This window comes from Parasteatoda tepidariorum, chromosome 4 (assembly GCF_043381705.1).
Source record: "Parasteatoda tepidariorum isolate YZ-2023 chromosome 4, CAS_Ptep_4.0, whole genome shotgun sequence".
Classification (NCBI taxonomy): Eukaryota; Metazoa; Arthropoda; class Arachnida; order Araneae; family Theridiidae; genus Parasteatoda; species Parasteatoda tepidariorum.
Window position 1 is genome coordinate 74816566 of NC_092207.1, and position 24213 is coordinate 74840778.

The following is a 24213-nucleotide window of genomic DNA, read 5'->3' on the forward strand; positions in this document are numbered from 1 at the left end:
TTTGGACATGTACAATGTGCAAAAAACGGACCTATATCTAATTAAGTAACTTTTGATTGAATGATAGGATTTTAAGGTTCTATTTTAAATAAGTCAGATGCTTAAAATTCGATTTCTCAGGAACTATTCGCCTAATTTAACTCAAATTTTTTATTTTGCCATAGAAAATTAAATTTTTTAAAATAATGAAAAAAACTGTATACATGGCTATTTAAGAATTTTTTTTGATCATTCTTAAATGAAATAAAAAACAATAAATATTTACTAAAATTTATTTTTTGAATAGAATTATCTTTGGGTAAACGAATTTTATAATTGTGTGGAAAATGTTTTCAATTCCCTTAAAAAGTTCTCGAGATATAGCGAAATATGCATTTAATCGAGCCATTAAGTTTGAATTGTGGAAAGTGAAAATAAGATCATTTGGATCATAAGTTGTTCAGGGTTGTCCCGTAATATTTTTCTACTCTGTAGATTAGATGTCCATATGCGTTGCCGTCAGCTCGCACTGTGAACTCAACCTAATTTCGGTGATTGTGTTTTCAGGTTATTTGATATATATTCATAAATGATACTTTTTAAAATATCACGCGGAGATAAAAAAAATCTAGATAAAGCATATCAGGAGATGTTAGAGACCATGAGACGAGCCCACCATCACCAACGCATCTGTATAGAAAGACCAAAGAATATATATATTCTATACAATATATATATTCAAAGAATATATATATATATTCTATTCACCTATATATTCTTTGGAAAGACAATGTACCAATTGTTTGCCTAAGCAGATTTCACTTATCAACGCTCTCCCTTTGCGTTCCAATCCCCCACTATGGCATGAAATTGTTTTTGCAAGTTCTGTCACCCTTAAAATTGTGACCAATAGTTTTGACATACTCTGAATACTAATTTAAGCAATACCTCCTGGAAGAGAGAATGCCTCAGCACGGGTTAACATGAGCAAGAAGTTTGATCCTTTAGTAGTCCAAACGCAATGCCACCTTGCGTATTTTCCGCCACTGAGCAGTTAAGCAGCACGTGTTTCATATTTTTTCTGAGACCTTCTCTTTTTCATGAGGTGTTGATTTAAAGCACATTTTAAACAATTCATCATACAACTTATTTCAGTGGATTTTTACTTGTTTACTCTACATGGAGAAAATTGGAAAGGAATAATGGGAAGCTTAATTTGATTATGTTCTTCATTCATAAATATTGGAGGTAAGTTTTATAATGCAGAATTAACTTAATTCCTTAAGTCTTGTTTTCCCGAATTTACTATGTAGCATTATTAATGTGCGCATAAGTTGACAATTTTTCATACTTTTAAACCTTAATTAGAAGAAAAATTATAGGAAAAGTCTTTACCTAACTCTTCTTTTTTACATCCAATGTAAAATAAAAAGACCGAATTCTGAAAAAACTGGGAATCTATTACGCATCGGGGATAGATGCCTTTCTGGAAATCCTATAGTAAAAAGTTTAAAGTGGTATCGACTTAACAATTTGGATATGCTTAATTAATTTATGCTTAATTTGGATATGTTTAAATTTACAAACACTTAAAAACTTTCCAGCACGATTATGATAGAACTTATGTATTTGTTCAAGTTATTTAAACTTGTCCGTAAAATTAAAATCAATCAACGGTCAAAAATATTATGAATCAAATTTATTGAATCGATTATAAACTTGGAAAGAATAAGTTGCACTATGACTTAAATTATTTTTGAAAACTCACACGCCAAAAGCGAAAAAGTTTGGCAGTTTTATATATGTATAAATTTGGCAGTTTTATGTATGCAAATCACAACACCAAGAAGTTGTGCTAGATAAACTAAACTTGGTAGGCTAGTTTATACAACTAAAAGACGATGTCAACTCAAATTTCGCGCTTGTAGCATAAGTTTTAGTATATGGCGCCACTGTGAATATGCAAATCTGGGTTGCTTTGAATACGTGCTTTACAGTTCGTAAGTTATTTTTCGTTAAATGTTGAGATAGTGAGTTGCTGTTAGTCAAGGAATCCCTTAAAGAAGATGAAGAAGCCATTATCAGTTGCGTGAATGTGAGGTGATAGGTTTTCAATGCCCTTCTATGCGATAAATTAGTTATACGTAATTTTTTTTTCCCTTAGAAATTGTCACATCAAGAATATAAATGATATTTATTATCTGTATGAGCTTCTTTTGCAAAGGCGGACACATGACTTCGAACGTGTTCGTGTATTAGGGCTGCGAGAAGGTGGATTATCTTTCCGCGATATTACAGAAAGACTGGGAGAAAATGTATCCACTGTGCATGATTGTTGGCCGCAGTGGTCAAGGAATGGTACTGCTTCAGAAAGGCTGAGTTCTGGGCGGCCACGTGGCACTACTCAGATAAATTTGTATCCGGCCTAGACACACTAGACTTACAAATATAGTTATGATCTGGGGAGCAATTTCCTATGACAGCAGGAGTACTCTCGTAGTTATTCCACCCACCTTGACTGCAAATTTGTACTTCAACTTGGTGATTCAACCTGTTTTGTTGCCATTGCATGAGCGCAGTCAAAGCGGTATTTTTCAACAGGATATAAAATATAAGCTACTTGCCAAAACTTTTAGTTTTTGTTACTTTTTCTTATACAAAAATGACTATCTAAAATTTTAGGTACTTGCTTGAAATTTAAATTCAGTCATTCTGATTGAACTATTTACACAACAGTTTTTGCAGAAATGTGCAACTAATCGAATGCAGTACGTTAAACACGCATTACATCGTAATTTCTGATCCGAAAGCAATTAACTGTTCTCCCGGTCTTATGACCGGTAGTTGTAGCAATGGGTATGCAAAAAGTATTAATCGAAAAAAAATAATAGAATATTAACTGTATATCAGAGCTCGAAAAGCCGCCCGTCCTCGGCGGTCAAAAATTCCCCGCGGACAACAAATTTCTCGAATCCAACGTCCGTGCGGACGGCCATTTTCCCGTTAATGTTCGTGATGCATTTTCAATTTTTGTTATCTTACAAAAGTTTAGCGCCTCACTTCTAAAATGACCCTCTAATCTAGAAATACAGCAACAAACTGATCATGGTGGAATTGATGTTTTTTCTGTCTGGGAGTATTGCAGCTGTTGAAAGAGGTTTTTCAGCAATGAACTTACAAAATAACACATTACGTACTGGTCTTAAACAAGAAGCGTTAAACGCAATTATGAACATCTACCTAAATGGAAAACCCCTTTCATATTTCTGTGCAGAAACCTCTGTTAATCATTGGCTTGATTGTGGAACTGGCAAACGTCATATTTGATTCATTTAGAAAACGCAGTACCCTCGGATAAATTGACATTCCAGATAACTTGACCTTTGTCATTAAAATTATTTCATAAAAGAAATACTAATTTTTACTATTAGTAACCTAGTATTTCTTTTACTGTATAATGTAATCCTAGTAACTACTAATTCATTGTGCAATTTATATAAATTATTGTAATAAATAAGAGAAAATTATATTTTTATTTATTTAGAAGCTACGGGTTAGTTTCAAAGGAGGACGGGTACATTGTTGGACAAGTCGTCCTCGGGGACGGGTAAAATTTCGGAGTTTTTTCGAGCCCTGCTGTATATAATTGCTAGAAGAATTCATGAAGTCAAATGTGCAAAAACGATAAGATGATAAGCGCATTTTCGATGCAAAAGTTTTTAAACGGTCATTTGACCGGTTATGGTATGTTCAGTGTTAAAACAAAAATAAATAAATTAGTCATGTACTAAAATATAAATTCATCAATATAATAATAAATTTTTAGATATCGATGTTTTGCGAAAGTAAAAACTAAATAATTTCGCTTGTCATTATTTCGATTTCAGAATGACTCCAGCTCTTGTGCTGATGATATTGATGCTCATGGCTTTACCACTCATTAATGCTGGCCCTCTTTGGAATTCCACTTTAAATCCTCCAATACAAGCATGCGAGAAGCATTGGTGGACTAATATTTTGTACATCAACAATTGGTGGGGAGCTGAGGACTTCGTAAGTTTTTTTTATTTTTTACTAGTACTATAAATTTTCTGCTGAAAGAGTTTCATTATTCTTTATTTCCTCTAGTGTGTAATACATACTTGGTACTTAGCAGCATTGATGCAGTTTCATCTTGTTGGAGTCATCGTTTTATTGATTTGTTATAGGTAAGAACTCTGTTTAATGACTGGATCATTAACTTATTTAATAATTACACATTATGTATTAAACTAATTTCAAAAACAGATTTCTTAACTTGTTTTGTGGAAGTTTAAGAATTTCGTTTTTAGCTCAAGGAAATCAACTTGCAATTATAGTTCATCACCTTAGTTAAAGAAGCTATTTCAGAATTTACTATTTCATCTTTTACTATAACGCAATTCGGTTATTTTCTTGCAAAATATTTAATTAAAATATTAGGTATTTTCATGCAAAATATTTATTAAAATATTCGGTATTTTCTTGCAAATTAGTTAAAATATTCGGTATTTTCTTTCAAAATATTTAATTAAAATATTCGGTATTTTCTTGAAAAATATTTAAAATATTCAACAACTAAAAGTTTTCTCTAGCAAAAATGTTTGCTTTGCCAGTGTAATTATAATATATTATAATATGTCCTTGATTATAAATTGTTTCTATGGTGTTTCAATTTTCATAGTGAACATGAAAGTACCCAATTAAACTGTGTTCTGTAATGGCCTACTTAATACATACTTTTAAAATCCTTGTTAAAGATGAAGAGAGACTGAACGCAAGGGGGGAGGTAAATTAGTATTTATTGAAAGTCAAAAACAAAAGCCCTCTCTAAATTGGAAACATCTTTATTGAGCATTCAGACAATTTTCAAAATTACAATTGTATTTAAATATTGATTTCTAAAGATTCAGAAAGTGTGTTCAGTGTAGAACATCGCAGGGTTACTAGGTTTTGAAGACATTTTTGAAACCTTTAAATCGTAGCTGCTAGAATTTTCATTTATTTCTTAAATGCTTCATTTAAGCTCTTTCGCCAAGGAAAATAAAAAAACCACAGTTTAAGTGCCTTAAACTTGAAGCAAAGACATAATTTTAAACTGTATGAGTCGTCTTTGCAGTGAAAAATTATCTGGACTTTAGAACGAACAAATAACTAAAATATTTTAAAATTTATTAAACTTTTTTAAATATCACCAATTTAGCGAAATCTTCCCACCTAGTTGAAAATTATCAAAATATTGATTTATTTTAAGTTTTTGCAAATTTTTATGAGCCCAGATAATGCAGCATTGGACTAAATTTCTAAATATTAGAAAATTTGACCACAAACGCTACATTTTCTCAAAATTGTGGCCTTTCTCCATATTGACTTTTTGTCCCATTTTCAGAGTAAGCATGAAGGACGCTGGCTAAACATAGGTAAAACTTGATCTAACGGTTATGTGTAACTGTTTAAAATTTACATCAGTTATAAAAAATATAATATAATTTGCAAAAATGCATCATTTCATGCTACTACGGAGCTTTTGAAAAACACATTTAATTATTTTCTCTTACAGGTGGAGAATTATCGGAACTATTTTAGGACTCGTAATCGCTATTGGAAGCTGCATTTTAACTTCATTCATTGCTGCCTGGAATGATTATCCTATGCCGGCCCCAGGATACATAAAAGATATGGAGTATGTTCTATTTCAATTTCTTTTTAAGGTTTAAAGCATATGAAAATAAATCATATCAATGTTTTTAAATACACTTATTATTATAAAATTGTTTTTCGAAGCTGTGTTTCCAAAGAAAATAAAAATAAAACACATTTTGAGTGCCTTACATTTGAGATAAAGCTGCAGATTTAAACTATGTTTACAATATTGCCATAAAGAATTATATGGGTATTAGAACGGAGGAATAACTTAAAGTATTTTAAAAGATTCATTTTACAAAAAAACCATTATGGTGAGATATTTCCTATATAAAAATGATCAAAAACAAGGAATGATACACAATTTAAAAAAATTTTGAGCCCAGAAACAGGATGGTGCAGCTTTCCTTCGACGAAGCTTTTCTGACTAAAGAGCATACTCGGAAGAGACGTAATCGTGGGTATGGATCCTGATTCGCTGCGGATACGTGGCATTTGTTTATGTTCGCAACTATTCTTTTCATTCTATTTCGAGCAAAGCTTAGCACGTCAAATAGAAATTCTTTTAAGTGACACATTCTACATTCTTTCACAAAAAAAGATTTGGTCTGTTTCTTGGCACAGAGACTGGTACGAAGCAATGTAGAACATAAACTAATTATGCAACAAAGTTTCCAGATACACAAAACAAAAATAATCACGGTTACAATAAAATGCGCAAGCACATAAAAAATCTAGGTTAAATAAAACAGACAAAAAAGAACCATATTTTAACTAATTCGATACGAGATGCGGCGCTGTATTTAAATAACTTCAGGTTAATTTACAGTTTAACTTATGCAGAGAGACCTAGCTGGACCTTAGCCAGCAATATCCAGAATATTAACATGACATCTTGTTTATAGACAACCAACTGACGCTGATCCCCATAACTGATGAATACAAATTTTAATATAATCTATCGTCAAAAAATATCGATATTTAGTAATATATTACGATGTTTCTCTTGTTTAACTAATTTATAGATTTTTTACATTAGTCGATATTTTTGTTACCCAAATAAAATTTATCTCTACTCACAATAATATCGTATTCAGTAATAATCGTTAAGTATAATAATCACGGTATTATTTTTTTGATACTTAATGTTATTGTATGTTATTATTGTATTCGATATTTTTATTGTTAAAGATCATGTCATTGCCGTATTTGGTATACCTAACCTATGGGTATTATTAGTTGTCGGGGATTTATTTAAACCAAAAATCTGACGTTCTTTCTGCGTGTTGGCAAATTTGGCTTCATGTACCCTACAACTGATAAAAACCGGAAGATGTTTAAAAACCGGATTTTTTTTTTTTTTTTTTTTTTTTTTTTTTTTTGAAAACCATTTTTTAAAGGTTAAGGTAAATTTTGGTATTTGACATGTTCTTAAAAGCCAATGTCAACGATGTTCAATGCTTTGAGCTTCCACTAAGTTCTTCAGTTTTAACATCTTTTTCGATTTTATATGAACTATAAATATTTTGATAACACATGTATTGCCAAATCAAATCGTTTAATTTCTTATACATATATTGTATTCTTTGCAGCATTGTTGATGATTACAACACAAAGATATATGTAAAATCATTCAATCACACTGTCACTTACTTCATGGGAATGCTCACAGCTTATCTTGTTTTAAAATACAAAGACAAGAGGATGGCTACTGTAAGTTACTTTATTTGAATGGCGCTTTAATTACTAGTAAAATTTTTACTGCTCTTAAAATTTTGATTAACGGTAGATTATGAATAATTAGAAATATATTTAAATTGAAGTATTATCCTTTTAACTATTACCAATATTTATCTTCGTGTGCATATATCGGCATATAGATGTTCTTATAGCAGAGTTGCTCGGGTTCAATAACATCGCTTAGTGAAGCATATAGGCAGCAAATAACGATCTCATAAAATCAATAATTTTGAATCTGTTTTTTTTTTTTTTTTTTTTTTTTTTTTTTTTTTTTTTTTTTTTTTNTTTTTTTTTTTTTTTTTTTTTTTTTTAAATTTGTGCTGGAAATTGCTTCTGTACATCTATTTAAGATTTCTTTTTGCTAAGAATAAATTTATGTAACTTTTTTTGAACATAAATAGTGCAGAATTTTTCGTGGTTAGAAGTCTCCGTCCATCAACCCCAATGGTTGCCTCTTTTACTTCTTTTTTCTCTCTTAAAAAGTATTTTTTCGTAGAAAGTTTTGTTTATAAAATATATACTTATTAAATTTTAAGTAAGAAAATTTTGTTTCCAATGCCACTTGCCAATACCAGCAAGCCTGCTTGGTGAAACCAACAAATTTATGATAGATGGTGCGTTTCTTGTTTTTCAGTGGCGCCATCTATGGCCAAGAATACGGTTTCAGCCACACACGTCACAGCCCCTTTAAAAGGGAGAACCCATTCAAACTCCATTTATTCTTCCACAGATCGTAATTTTGACCTGTAACAGAGAACGATCAACCTCCAATTCAGTACCCCAGAGGCATTTATTTGTTACGAGAATTTGAAGGACTTTGTGACCCAACACATATAACGTGCAGTAGTCACCATTTACTACGCGTTTCATTTTTGCAAGGTTTTTAAAAACATATTTCAGGAGGTTATAATGAGACACCCTATATCACTATCGAAAAACGGATAAAGCACTGTAAAAATAACATGTATATGTTTTTGAAAAAAAAATATTCTTTAAATTTTATTAGAAAGGGTAATTTATAAAGAATACTATCTATTTGCTACAACTAATTTTAAAAGTGAAATTGTTTTTTTTTCTTCACAGCGTTATCAAATACTTGGATGGGTTTTAGCTCTTACTAGTTCTTTGTGTTCTATTTATGGACTATATGGACCAGCAGATTCGATCGTTGTCCGATCATTTTACATTGGCTTCCACCGTATTGGCTGGACTTTTGGTGTTTGCTGGGTTGCTTACTCTTGTATAACTGGAAATGGAGGTAATGGACAACTAGTGTTTTCATTTTGTAACACTGCGAAGTTAACTGTTAACCGAGCTTAAAGCAAAAACGTAAATATTTGTCTCTTTTTAGCTCTGAGTATAAACTTAAATAGGTTCCGAAGCTTGCAAAGAGGTTTCTTCCTATATATATTTCTTCCTATATATATTTCTCCCCATATATGTTTCTCCCAATCATATATAAAGCAGAGATCGTTACGTAATAGAGTTGAATTTCTTTCCTAGCTTCGAAGATCTTCTCAGTGTGAAGTATATTCTGTCTGTGGAAAGAATTTCTCACGCCATTTGTCTGGAACAGTGGCGGTGACTATGGTTACGAGGTTTAACTGTTTAAAGTGGGGAAGCTGGGTCAATATTTCAGACAGGTTTTAACTGGTATCGGCGAGAAAAAATTAGGTGAGAACGAGAAGCTTCCCTCCTTGAAATGCGCTGTTTCTTGTTAGCAGTTGGCTTTATACTTTGTGGTGAAGGGAGTTTTTTCTATAGACAAACTATAAGAGGTTAAACCCCATTCTAGGTGTGAATTAAGAATTTATTTCGCATTGACAATTTATTAGAAAAGTTTCTATTTCCCTATAATTTGTACCAATATAATTGAAAAAGTTGGGGCAATATGAATAAATTCTCATGTAATACAGGAGAGCATTATTGTGTTATCAATATAATTGAAGAAGTTGGGACAATATGTTCATTTAAATTTTTAAATAATAATGAAAGCGTTATTGGGAAAAACATCACGATTTTCATGTACGTAAAAAGATATTTCTGTGTGTTGCGCTGCTGTCTTGTGGAAGTTTTTTTTTCTAACCATTTTCAACGCTTATTTTCGTCTTCTTTCGGCTTTCTTTTTTGTCAACGGGAACCATATTTCAGTTCATTAATTTTCAATTTTCATAAAATTAAACTTGACAAAGTCAAATTAAAATCTAGACAGGAAAATCAAATTCAAAACTGGACAGGATGGCGCTGTCAACCTGACATAAAACCCAATTTTAAGAAAGTTGATGAAATGAAATGATGAAAAAAAAATTATTCTTCATTCATTTCTTATTTTCAAAAAAATTCATAATATTTTAATTTTATAACCGTCGTTGAGCACTCGAACAAATTTTTTTGGGTATACAACTACTAATGTACAACTCAGTGGCCTTGTAGTTTTGTACTCAATCCGGAAGACAAGGGAACTCCTGGATGAAGTCTTGCAAGAAATTTGCCGGTGGAGGACTTTTTGATGGACTTAACACGCATTTGCGTTAAAAGGAGAGGAAACCCGCGAAAACCATTCACGATTAGCCTGACGGCAAGAGAAATCCAATCCATGATCCGCCTACCACTGAGGATATTTTACGTCAGCACTGTGGTCGATGCAAGTTAAATTCATATCGACAAGCTATCGCCGGGATTCGAACCCGGTTCACCTAGCTAAAAGGCGAAAGCTCTATCCCCTGAGTCATCACGGCTCATAAAATTTTAATTATTGAATAGTTTCAAAATGATTAATATTTTTATTTTGATTGACTATTGCTAATCAAAACTATTCGCTAAGACTTGGGGGCTCCTTCATAAAATGCCGATGATTTAGGCTTTCATAGCCGAAAAGATTTAGGAATCGCTGCTAATCAGAGACTGGTCAAAACTTTTATTGCAAGACTCTACTGTCAATAATAATAAAATTGTATTGATAAAAGCATTGTGAAAAATAAGTAAACCTAGCTGGTTTGCTTAAATAGTGTATGAAAATATTTTGCAATTTGATTTTAAATTTTGAAACTATTCAAGGTACTTTAGAAGTTAAATTTTTTCAGGCATAATAAACAGATTCTTATCCTGGAAACCTTTCATTCCCTTGGGTCATCTGAGTTATTTAGTCTATCTCATTCATCCACTCGTAATACTTTACAGAACAGCCTCTTTGCGTGAGAGGGTGTATTATGGACATACAGATCTCGTAAGTTAATTCAAATATTATTCTTTAATTTGTATATGCTTTTTGATATAATAGTTTGATTGGTTAATACATAGTGACTAGAATTTAATGTTTTTTCCGAATGTTATTCCATTAGTGTAAAGTGTACTGAAAAAAAACTGACCATGCTGAATAACTTTTGATCTAATGACTTCACGTTCAATTTTAATGGTTCACGGGGGTGACCTCAATTATATTAATTACTTTGCGCAGACGATATTTTAAGTAACGAAATCAGAAATCAGATTTTCTCTGAATAAACTTACCTTTTTTTCAATAGATTCGGATTACTGACCCTCAAAATATAGAGGTAAAGACTCTCAAAGCACAAGATACTGACCCTCAAAATACAGGGTAGCCGCAATCTAGGACATATGGTCCCAGTAGTTTGGTTATGAGAGCGGTTCAAAGCTTGGAACCCATAATGTTAATTTTACGTTTTGCACATTTCACCATATATCGAAATTTTTTTAAGTGAATTAAAATATTTTTGCACGCAATTATAAAGTTCGTTCATTTGAAGATAATTCCATGCAAAAAATAAATTTTAGTAAACATTTATTTTTTTATTATTTTATTTAATAATAGGCGAAACATTTTTGAATTAAGTGAGGTAATCAGATACAATTTTTTTACATTTTTTTTTCAAGTACGTAGTTTGCATAGCTAAATATAAAATTTGAGCGAAATCGGTTGACACTTATTGAGAAATCGAATTATCAAAAAGTTATATATTTTAAATTCGATTTCTCAAAATAAGTAATAAATATTTACTAAAATTTAATCTTTGCATTACATTATATTTGGATAAACAAATTTTATTTCATAATTGTATGGAAAGATTTTTCAATTCGCTAAAAAGTTTCTCCAGATATGGTAAAATACGCAAAAAGAAAAATTAACATTATGGGTCCAAAGTTTTATCGCTCTCCTGACCAAAATATGGGGACCGTATTTCCCAGATTGCGGCTACCCCCCATATTTTGAAGGTCAGAAATAAAAATCCATTGAAAAAAATATATATATTTATTCAGAGAAAGTACGTTTTTTGATCTGATTTCGTAACTAAAAACATCGCGTGCACTAATTAATTAGCATATTTGAGATCACCCCCTTGGGCCATTAAGATTGAGTCCTAGAACGTGAAGATCCAATCATTAGAACGAAGGTTATTTAGGGTGTTCTGTTTTTTCCCCCTCGTACTGTACATAGTGTCCCATAATGACCATCCTTAAAGTTTATTTTTGAAATCTTTTATAAAAATCAAGCAAAAGTAAATATTTTAAGGGACAAACATTATTGGTTGAGGAAAGAAAAAAAAATGCTACTGAAATCTAAAGAATCACGATTAAAAGAATCTGGACCATAAACATTAAAACCTTTTTGATTGCCTGTAGAAAGAGAGGAACTGAAAAGTGATTCTTTTATCTCCTAATTTCCTAGCTGTTAACTCTACTGGATACGTTAGTAAACAACTGGATTTTGCCAGTTTTTCCCGGTCTTCTAGTTTAATAAAATTCTCCTGGATTTTGTACAGTTTAAAAAAAAATCTTGAAAAAAACATCTGAAATTTTTTTTTATAAAATAGAAATTTTACACAATTATTGGTTGCTTGATTGTTTAAATAAGTATTATTTTTACGAGCCTCATTTATAGTAATCAGTTTCAAGCTTTTTTTTTATTTAGAACTCTCGTCCGAAATTAAATAAAGAATATTTTAACTATCAACAAGGAATTTTTTCCATTGTTATGTAAATATGACTTTATAAAAAAAAAATGCACATATAAGTTCTTTTATTATCAATCATAAATGGAAAACTTTTCAGATAAATGAGGGCAAAATCGTACAGTTTGTAAAAACCTGTAATGAATTCCTTTAATGTATATTTTTTGAGTTCTTCGCAAAGTATTTAATTGGGAATAAAACAAAATGATATCGCAATATACTAATCATTCACGGGGAAGATCAAAACCAGTTTGATTGCCAGAGGAAATTTTGATGCTTATAATAATCACTTTTTCCCTCCTATTTCTTCTAGGTTCAATCAAGGTTTAATAGTTTGCCCCACTTTTCGGTTGTAATTCCTTAGATTTCTTTAGCGTCTTAATTTTTCCTATTAGCTTACATTTATTACATTGTTTTTTTTGTCTTCAACTTTGATAACTAATCAATCTTTACATGTTAAGGTTCGTAAATACGGAACGTTAATGGATCACACATATGCACACATTTATGATTCAAAAAATTATTTTCGCTCTGAAAAATTAAAACAAACGTTATCAATATATGGCTAATCATTATTGAGGAAGCCTGAGTTTAGGAAATAAATATTTTTTTCTAATTTCTGTCAAAAATTAAGACATTAAAATGCAATTATGTAACACAAACTTAACTCAGAAACTTTTTAAATAGGAATTCAAATTTGCAATTATGCATCTAAATTCCATTAAAAGTATTCTCCCCTTTTATTAAAGAAATTTTTTTAACTCTTCAAAAGCATTTCTAAATTGATTATACTCACAATACAATTGAAATTTACCTAATTAGCAAACTTTTAATTTTTAAGTAGAATGGGGACTGGAATTAAAGAAAATTAATGCATATCTTATTCAAAAAAGTTTGATTTGGAACATTTTTGATTATTAAGCTACTAAAATCTTTGTTACAGGTTTTTGAATATTTGGCATACACACTAGTCAGTTTCTTTTTGGCATTCATTGGATACATCACAGTAGAAATGCCATTCACAAATCTTGAAGGAATGATATTCAAGACAAGTTCATCAGTAAAACCAAATCCAGATGATTCCAACCAAAAAGAAATTTCTCCACCGCATGTTAAAAATATTCCGTAACGATATTAACTTATTTCTTTTTACATCTGTTAATTTATATCACCAGAGCTGTAGTACAAAGTTCGGAACATTTTGAAAACACTTTATCAAAATTTTGATTTCTGTTTGTATATATTTAATATTACCTCATACAGGACAATATTGTTAATAGTGATATAGCTGGCTATATTTTACATTTTGTTATTTATTAAAGTGTTTTGTTGAATTATTGAGGGTTTTTATTTGATTTCTTGTGTTGTTCAGGTTGATTATTTTCCACTTAAAAGCTAAGTTTTAATTTTAAAATACATATACTATGTAAATGAAATAATTGACTGGAATTAAAAACAGATAAATATTCCAAATACTTTTTAAAATTAAATTTTTAAGAAATCACCAATGCTGTTTTTTTTCCAAAGACAAAAACGTTAAAATTAATAATTCTCAATTTGTGCAGATTTTTAATAGCCTAAACAATTTAGCATTGAAGTTTCTCTGGAAATATTAACCCTGCAACGCATATAAGAGACACCGGTGCCCTTTTTATAGATTTTTTTCTGTCGTTCTAATTACTCGCAAAAGTATATTTTGGTATTTTTTAGTTACAAAATAGTCTGATAGTTAATAAAAGCAATCTGTTAAATCATTAGAATTATATTTGTACTAAATGTAAAATCTAAAAAAAAGTAGTTCAAAAACTTTTTTTGATTCATATTAAAAAAACTTATCCATAATTAACTTCGTAAATTAAGGAAATTTCAATGAGGAATAACTGTTCCCCTTGGATCTAAATAACTAAAAGTAAATGCAAATTTGAAAAATTGTTTAGAAGATTTTAATACTCCGGTGGCTCATGTTATATTTCTTAACCCATCAATCATTAAAATGCTAAATATTACAGATTTCATTTATTTTGACTTATTAATGCGAAATAATGTAAAAAAGCATGACGTATACGTTTAATAAAAATTCTATGTGAAAGGGTCAAAAGTTTTTATCGCTAATGCTTTTTTATTTCAGAAAAGTTAATTTTCTTATTGACTTTCTGGCCATTTTCATAATTATCAACAGAGGGAGCTGATTAAAGATGGACAAAACCTTGCACAACAGTCATGAATAACTGCTACAAAATTGAAATAGTTATAAAAGTAGCTTATTATTCACTAAAAGAACATTTTATATGATGAAATAGCTGTCAAAGAACAACTTTATCCACTACATAAAATTTAACAGAATACTAATTCCAGTCAGTTTACTTCATTTCAGTACTTAGCAGTTAATTGTGGCAACTACTTATTGCGGTGTAATACCTATCCGAATTTTGCGTTGAAAAACTTCTATAAATATCGTGTGAATGACTACTTTGTTTCGAGTTAATACCGTATCAAACTTCCATACAATTTTTAAAGGGTGAATTTAGGCACCGATAATCGAGGAAGTTTACCACAAGCTCAGATGGCAATTTTGGCGTACGTTTGGAAACAGATGAAAACGGTAGATTGTTTTTAATTGAGCACGATAAGGTGAAAGTTTGTCAACCTTTGAAAGTCTTATCTTTTCCAGAAGCAGAAGTTAACCGTGACAAAAGGCAGGAAAGTTTATGCAATAAAGATAATTGTGTTCTTGTAAGAAGATTTATATAAAGCTGTCAATTGAATTAAATAATTTTATAATATATTTTTATTCACTTTCGTTTTTTAAAGCCCAGTTCGAATTATTATTAGTGTTTTCTCTCTTGTGTATGTGTACAACCTTATTTTAAGTATAAGCGTGAGTGTGTATCCTTAATTAATGATTACTACTTTATATTGCGTTGGAAAAAATACCATTACTGTCTCTTATTTTTATTGGTCTTATCTTATGTCTCTTATTATTACTGTCTCTTATTTTTATTTTCTCTTATTTAAGCGGATTTTTTTTTTAAAATTAAGGGCCGTTTGAAATTAAAAACCAAGCGAAGGAAAATTTTCAAGAAGCAAATTTATTTTCAGATTCTGCATACGTTCCTCTTTCTTTTCTCCAGCATTGCTACCAAGTTTGTTTAAACACTAATACCTTACAACTAGATTTAGATTACCATTTCCATTCAAACTTGCCACCTGCTTCATTAGCCAAGAGGTTACGTTTGTCTTCACGTTTTCTTTATCGTTGTAGTGATTGCGACGAGTTGATGTTTGAAATATCGGTAAAGATGAAAATCACTCAGTGCAATATCTGGACATCCATGCAACTTGCCACCATACAACTAGTTTTAGAATGCCCTATTCATACAAACTTGCCACCTGCTTCATTAGCCAAGAGGTTACGGTTGTTTTCCCGTATTCGGCATCGTTATAGTAATTGCACCGAGTTTATGTTTGAAATATCGGTAAAGATGAAAATCACTCAGTTTCATTACACCACCTGGGTGTAAAGTGTAGTTGCAACTATTTTCGTGTTAATAAAGTCTAATTGATAATTGCCAAGAAAAAAACTTTTTAAGAGTAAAAGTTTAAAAAAGAAAGTCTTTAATTTCTCAATCAATTCAATTGATTTCGTTTAAATTTTTTATTTTGTCACTTGGAACTATATTAAAAGATCGTAAATTTTTTTTCAAATCTTGTAACTATGGTCTTTACCGTTAAATTAAATGAAAAAAGCAACTATAAAAAACTTTATAAAGAAAAGACGCTCCGTAAAAGAGCTTTACAAATAGATGAAAACAATTTGTAATTTGCAGTTAGTTACATAACATGTTAAAATTTTAGGAGGCTCGGATTTTTGACTTTTTTGAATTTCGTAGATCACACTTAACCTCAATTTTTCAGGGACATACAAATATATATAAAAAAATGTGTATGCTCTAAGAACATGCGCTTTTGTGCCTGATTTCGAAACTTTGGAATGTTCGAAAATTGAAAATGATTTCCCTTTTATGTATTTGACTTGTTATTTTCAAAGAATAACGTTATTAGCTCTTCTTAAAATGGAGGGAACATTGTGTTAGTATCTGAATTAGAAAACGAGATAAAATTTTTGCATTTAGTAACAAATTAATTTCAAATAATTTTTTCTCGATAAATTTTTTATCTCTTTTATCAAATTTAAACTCATATCTCAATGAAATTTGGAATAGTATATATTATATACTTTATTTAAATTTGCCTTCAAGAAGTTTAAAAGTTTGTATCTTTCAAAAAATAATCGAATAGAAAAATATGCATGTTTAAACATCGATTTTTTTTTTTTAGTTTTGTGAATTACTAATATAAAAAAATTAAATTAGGAATAATTGTATTAAAAGTTAATCAATAATAATACAAAGGCACGAAATTTTTAATTTTATGGAAAGGAAAATATTTTTAAAAAGTTTTTAAAGCATTTATAAAATGTTTCACAAGAAATTTGACAACATGACAAAAAAGTAAAAAAAAGATGCATGCATTTTTAAAAATGTATCAAAATTATTTAGTGAATCCTAAATTAGCATTAGCGTCGTCAGAAGATGTCACTCTCAAACCTATTAATTACAAACCTCTTAGTAAGTGAATTGTGATCCAGAAATCAAAAGTTATTCTTATTATAAGATAGTTAACCAGACTTAATAGACTGTTCAAAAAAATCCAATATAGAGAAAATTAGGAATTTCGGTCTGTTTAAGAGAAATTATTTATATTTTAGTCAATGGGAGTTGAAAGGCTTTTTTCGGTCCAACCGTACCCAACTGTTTAATGGGTAAGTGATATTAAGATGGGTTAAACGGGTTCTAAATATTCTTTTAATCCTTTTTCCTTAATTTTCACTAACTGATGGTAGATATTTACTCTATTCGGGAATATTTTTTAAATCATGCAAAATGAAAGGTCGTCATCCAATCACAATATGAGATCAAAGCCTGCAATATTTTTGATTCGTTCTTCATGTTTTTTTCTGAAAAAAAAATCATACCAACACAGTTCTGCAATCTGCATTCTTCAAAAAGCAGTTTGGTGTCTGTTTTTCGGTTTTTATTTAATATATTTGCTTTGCATAATTTACGTAAAAAGAAAAACTTTTTAACGTCCCACAAATCGGATTTCATTAGTTTAAACAGCAATTAAATGACATATTAAACAATCTGAAAACATATAAATGTGTAGTTTTAAGTTGCCCAAAACCGCAAATAAAACTATACAAAAAATTCATAGTATTACTTTCAAAATAAAACCTTTAGTAACTAACATCTGAAAATAATCAAGTCATATTTCTCCTTATCCAATAAAGAGACGCCTTTGTTTTCCGTGTGATATAATAGTATCGAATAAATCCATCATCAAAAATATATTAAGAGGAAAAAAATAATTAGATAAAAGTGAAAAACAAAAATTTAACCTTAAATAAAAGATCAAGGGATCAAAAATAATCTTTTAAATTCTTTTTCATTTGTTACAGTCTGACCTGGTAAAAATGATTTAAAAAAATAGTCGTACGTGACGTTTTCGACAAAAAAAAAATGCAATTTAATTTTTCCCCTGCGTCCAAAGTTTTCATTATTTAACTCTGCAATTTATTTAATTTTATTACGATGGAATTCCACCATTAAAAACTAAAGTTTGTCTTTATTTAAATATTAACTAAATTTTTCCTCATATTGAAGACAGTCCATATCGAACGTTTTATTGTAGCTTGTTGGTTGGTTCATTAACACAAGAGCCAGAAATGGTTATACTGCGCCAGTCACTAGGTTAAAATCCAGGTTAATCTAACAAATTTTGTCTTAATGTAAAGAATAAAGTTTCATAGTCTTGATAAACTTTAAAAGGTGATGTATAGGATCCCAAATCAAAGGTTGAAGATCAGGATAAAAGCTGCCAAAAAGTTGGTTTCTCAAGTGTCTTAATCGTTTGCAGTCATCTAAAATATCATCAGTAGTAATGTCAACACTTCATAGAGAACAATTAAGTGCAGGTTCAGATTCTAATAAATGCATGTGGCTAAAACTGGAGTGAACAATACGTCTATTGATTACAACCAGGGTTTTATTGTAACAATGACAATACCTTAAAAAGAACATTTTGCCCTTTCCAAGGGCCATCAATAAATTTCTACTTCAAACATTTCTTAAAGGAAACTTTATATATCGTTTATTACATTTACTCACCCTGATAAAAAATAAGAGATTGATTATGTAGTTAAGTTAGTAAAAACAATGGTTTTAAAGGAATGAGGAAAATGATATTTGGAATGAGAAATGATAATTTGTAATTATTTTCAAGATGATTAAGGAAAAAAATTAGTCAATAGCCTTTTATCTTCTTATAATTTCAATAAATTAAATGATAACGTTCATAGATAGATATTATGTCTGAAAATTAATTAGAGAATCAAGAAATTTACTCGGAAAATAATACTAAATGTTGCATTTGTCTTCTTAATCCTATGTTTTTCATGTGGTATTCGTCTTAGGTCGTTTGAAGTCAGTAGTGTCTCAAGTCTAAATTCAGCGTACTCATTTCTTTGAATATCGTATGGTTGAAAAGTGAATAAAAAACTATGAGAAATGTTCTATATTTATTGATTTTGCTAGGTTTCTTGATAACAACTAATTCAACCGAAATTAATAAGAAATTCGGTGAGGATGGTGATAAAGAAATTACTTGGGAAAAGTTTATGAAAAAATCTTTGTGGTCAACGCATACAATTGCAGAATGGATACAACCGTATATGAATTCTTCATTAACAATTAGAAATATCAATGAGTCATGCGTTAATAGTTTATTATTGTATTTTGAAGGAATAAAAACGTGGGAGCCTTGGGCGATCAAAAGTAAGCACAAGTTCTTGTTCTCTATGCAAATATATATGTATTCTCAATTCAAAGCGTTAAGTGTTAAAATAAAGTTATTTTAATGCTTACTGTTAGAATAATAAAATCAAATAAATTTAAAACCTACATTTTTCAAGTAAACTTTTTCTAAAAATCTTTCAAGCATTAAAATGTGACTTATCTATTACTACCATTTTTTAAAGATATAGTAAAGTAATTGTTTGATTTAAACAATTGGAATGTAGAGTATAAAAATTTAGAGTATAGAAGTTATTTAAAAATAAAATTTACATTGACTTAATTAATATCATCAATGCTTAAAATTGTCAGATTGGATTGGAAAATTTTTTTAAAAGATATTTATAGAAAACGTATTCAATAATTTATGCTAATTCCTATGGTATAAAAAAATAGCTGTAAAATTTCATAATTTACTCAAGAATTTTAATTGTGAATTAAATTTAAACTTTATTATTTAAATTTTAGCTTAAAGTTTAAATTTGTTCAGTGCATCCACCTTTTAGAACTGCCCAAGGAAGAAGCAACTCTATTTTTGACAGATTTAAAAAGTAACAAACACTTATAAAAACCGAAAAACTTTCTTTCTCACGCTTTTTAATACTGATGTAACCCTCATTTTCCGTTTTACGTAAAAATAATATGAAGTTATTAATTCATTAAAAACTTCATTCGAATCAAAAAAAATATAGTTGGGCTGGAACGACTGTTGTTTTCCAATTTGTACAATTTCGAAGTGAAGCTTTTAGTTAAGCATTATCTATCCGCTTCAGTTTCTTGGAATCATTTATTCAATATAAATTCATTTTTTTCGCATTAATCTACTTAAAAATCATAGTTTTTTAAACTTTCATTTGACTTTTGTGCCTGATAGTGATAGATGCAACTGGTAGAATTCCTAGCGGCCTAATGACTGGTACAGTGACAGACTTTGGAAATTTTGACGAATGTTTGCAAGTGAGATATAATTCCGAATCAGAAAATTTCAAGGGAAAGTTTTGTATGATAGGATTTAAAATTCCTCTAGTCCAGCCCCCCAATGGAAAAACAACGAGTGGAAAATCTTACTTAGATGCTTATGGGAACCCACCGGAATGGGTAAGTTTTTCTTAATAAAAATAATTATACATTAATTATTTGAATTACAATAGTTTTCCTACAATAAGTTTCATTGAAAATATTATCTTTATTACAGAAATAATTATCTTTAAAGCAATAATTGCCTTCAAACAATAATTATCTTTATTTCAGTAATAATTATCTTTAAAACAACTGCCTTCAAACAATAATCTTTTTTGTTACAATAATTATTTTTGTAACAATAGTTATCTGCAAACAATACCGTTTTCGCGGAAAAGGGCAGGTGACACTATATGCATGCACACCTGAACACGAAAGAAAAAAAATTACGTTCTTATGTGAGAACAGATGGTTAAGCCAAGTAATGGTTTTTGGACATTAAAATAAATGAAACATTTGCATATAATTTGCTTAATCTCCTTCGGGAGTGATTTTTTTCTACATTATTATTGACATCTTGCGAACAGTTACTGATTGGAACACACATATATTTTGGTTTGTTCTGTTTGATGATTTTAAAATATTTTTGTTCAAAATCTATATATTTGTTTCTCTTACGTGGCAACAAAAACGATGGTATCACTCGATCCAAATTGACCACAAACTAATAATCTATATTAATCTTTTTTGTTCGACTGTCTCAAGTAATAATTTAAGTAGTCTTAAATAATTACCTAGTTTTACGTTAAGTATTTGGTTATACTCATTTTGCTAGATAGCCTTAATTATTTAAGTAAATAGTTAGTTGCGCATTAAGTATTTATTTAATATAATAATGTTGTATTTTTATAGAAATAAACATTTTGTTACGAAGTAGTTATATCTTTTAGTTTATCTATTATTTTCTGGCTTGTTTACATTGTCAGTCAAAAGATCTGCAATTTCAGAGTTGTTAAAGCTAAGAAAACGGCGGTATGAAATCGTTAATTTGCTGGGAACACAATCGTTATAACACAAAAGCTGGAAGATTAAATTAGAAAATTTCAATAAACGTTACTCTTATTATTACAATTTACTCTTATTATTACAATTTACTCTTATTATTACAATTTACGCTTATTATTACAGTGAAACTACCAGGAAAGCCTACTTTTATGCAATGATCTCTTTTATTTGTGACCACTTTCAGGAGGCGCGGAATTTTTTCCGTAGACTTTGTGTTGAATAAAATCTTAAGAAGAGACAAACGAAGCCTCTTCCAGCGTCCGAGCAAAGCTCTGCACCAAACGCAGAACAGGTCAAATAAGAAAACACGAAAAATCTATATTATATAAAACGCTAATACGTACGTATGTATGTATGTATCAATAAAATCAATGATATTTCTTTTCTCGCGCTGGCAACAGTTTTCATTTTTAATCGATTGGATCCGGCGAGCAAAAGCACGTAGTGAGCAACCAGATAACAATAACCAGAGTTAGCATTATCAGGTTGTTCAATTCAGATTCATGCACTAAAAACATGACAATATTTAATTTAAACTCAATTAGGAATTAATTAATTAATTGAAGTGAGAATGCTTTAAAAGGCCGCTGTTGAATTGATATTTTTCTACTGGGAGCTACCTAAACGTCTAAAAAACGTTTAAGTGTTTGTATTGAATGCATTGAATTTTTTTATATTTCGCGTTTATTTATGCATTGAATTTTCACGCTTTAAAATGCAGAATATTAGTGAAGCAATATTTGATAATTTATTTTGCTAATATGTTTCTTATTTAGCTAATGTTTTGATTTTTTCACCATGTACAATCTAAATAGCTAATATACTTTTTAAAAGCCAATAAGAACATTGGAAGAAATCTTCTACAGAAGTACAATACTATGTCTTTGATGATAAAATACTATGTCTTTGATGATAATATATTATGTCTTTGTGCTAGAACATTGTTCTCATTGGCGAGCGAGCGCAGCGAGTCATGGTTCACGGCGTGAACCACATAGGATTGCCTAGCAATTCTCGTTGGTTGGCGAGCGTTAGCGAGCAGGGGGCGGAGCCTCCCAGTATCAAAATAAAACAGCATCTCTTTTTACGATCATTGAAAGAGATCTACAACCTCATACTGCACTAACGACGATGCTATCAATGATTTATCTTTAGAGTTAAAAGTTAAACTTAAAAAAAAGTCAAATTAAAAAAAAAGTCATTTTGGAAAAAAGTAAGCATTTCAAACAAACAAACCTCTTCTCATCTTTTAAAGTTAACTAATTTTTATGATACAAAATTAAGTGCTAACTTAAACAAAAAATATAATTGTTTATTTATTCAAAATATTTTCATCATTCATAATTGGTAAATTTTTTTTTTTTTTTATCATAATTATATCAGTAAGGATCATTTTTATTGACGCTACACTTTATTAATAGATCTGGCTTTCATGACTCCAACTTCAAGTGGTATTTCGTCACCAAGAAAATGACACTAACGAGAACTAAAATCATTTGCAAAAAATCATTTACCTTCTTTTACATTTTTAAGTCAATGGAGTTAACCCCTAAGAATGATCAACCTCCATTATCGATCATTTTACTGAGGAACAGAGAGAGAGATCGCTCTCGAGAAGTTTTCACTGTGTTTGTTATGTTTTGTTCATTCATTTCTAAAGATAAGGATAAAGAATATTATATTCAAAACTTTTATCAATCATTGAAAGATTTGTGCCATCTTTTTAGTACATACCGGTTAAAGTATATAATAAAAATAAGAAGAAAATTCATAATACTTTATAACAATAAATGAACTTAATACATCATCCCCGAAATAAGCATTTGCACTTAATCTTTAATCGATTATTCTTACCACATTTACATTTTATTAACAGGTTGAATGCCACGCAAATTTTACATAACTTACCCGTCTGCCCACAACGGTAAATAACTGCAAACTAAATTTTGCAAATATTAGACAGATTTTGCTAGTTTTTTAGAAGGTTTAGTGTAACATATCTGAAAAAAGTGGTGAATTATATAAGCCTATGAATAGTTTAGAAATAATGGTGGAAAAAAATCTACTAAATTGAATTTATTAACCAATAATCACAATTAATAAACTGCCACTTGAAAATATTTATTCGCTGTCGGGAACATCTCTGTGTATATAAATAAAACTATTTTTGTGCGTTCTATAATGCATTAATTTCTTCAAACCATTTTAGTAACGATAATAATATTTAAAAAAATTAAAAATTTACACGAATTATGTGTTTCTAAGTATCTTGGCTTCGCCTGTCACCGGTGACCCTCGTGGCGCTAGGAACAAACTCACTACCGGTCACCCGTGACTCCAATAGCATTCAACGCGTTAAAAACAAACGTAAATTACTTTTGTTAATTTTAGTGTCTAAAAACTTTATTTCGTTCGCGTGCGATAATTACCCATTCATTATTTTAAATCGTATTACAGTGAATGAAAAAAATCTTTACATTTTTAGTTATATAGAACCTATCACGATTTTTTTATTACTTGAAATAAAATTAAGTAATGTGAGTGAGTGAGACGCTTCCTTTAAATGATCTCAATTCATTGGGTACAGTATCGGATATCCGCATTTATTCCCTTAGGATATCTGAGAAGAATACTCATGTGTCGTTTGGGCTGTAGCCAGTGATCAGTGACTTTATAGAATTCTGCGCAATGTGTGATAGAAATTAAAACTGGGGACAGCTCGTGTTCTAAAGTTAAGGGACTGAAAACGTTTGGTAAATTTATTTCCATTACAAAAGTAATTCAGTTTTATACGTTAATTTATATAATAAATATAATAAAATACATCATAATATATATATATATATATAAATATATAATATATTATATGTATACAGGGCCGGATTAACCTATAGGCACACTAGGCACGTGCCTAGGGCCTACGAAAT

The 24213-nt window shown here is 29.8% G+C and overlaps 2 protein-coding genes across 2 annotated transcripts in view; both read left to right on the forward strand.

Moving 5' to 3' along the window:
* The window catches only part of LOC107455632 (nose resistant to fluoxetine protein 6), a 42195-nt gene extending 28508 nt beyond the window's left edge, over nt 1-13687 (forward strand). The window contains exons 8-15 of the mRNA XM_043048458.2: nt 1135-1227; nt 3867-4032; nt 4108-4187; nt 5558-5680; nt 7233-7353; nt 8464-8638; nt 10464-10606; nt 13294-13687. Coding sequence (XP_042904392.1) covers nt 1135-1227; nt 3867-4032; nt 4108-4187; nt 5558-5680; nt 7233-7353; nt 8464-8638; nt 10464-10606; nt 13294-13479 — 1087 coding nt within the window. The 3' untranslated portion in view covers nt 13480-13687. The remainder of the gene's footprint in view (nt 1-1134; nt 1228-3866; nt 4033-4107; nt 4188-5557; nt 5681-7232; nt 7354-8463; nt 8639-10463; nt 10607-13293) is intronic.
* A 5153-nt stretch (nt 13688-18840) lies between these two features.
* The window catches only part of LOC107455673 (nose resistant to fluoxetine protein 6), a 38722-nt gene continuing 33349 nt past the window's right edge, over nt 18841-24213 (forward strand). The window contains exons 1-2 of the mRNA XM_016073315.3: nt 18841-19243; nt 20136-20359. Coding sequence (XP_015928801.2) covers nt 18970-19243; nt 20136-20359 — 498 coding nt within the window. The 5' untranslated portion in view covers nt 18841-18969. The remainder of the gene's footprint in view (nt 19244-20135; nt 20360-24213) is intronic.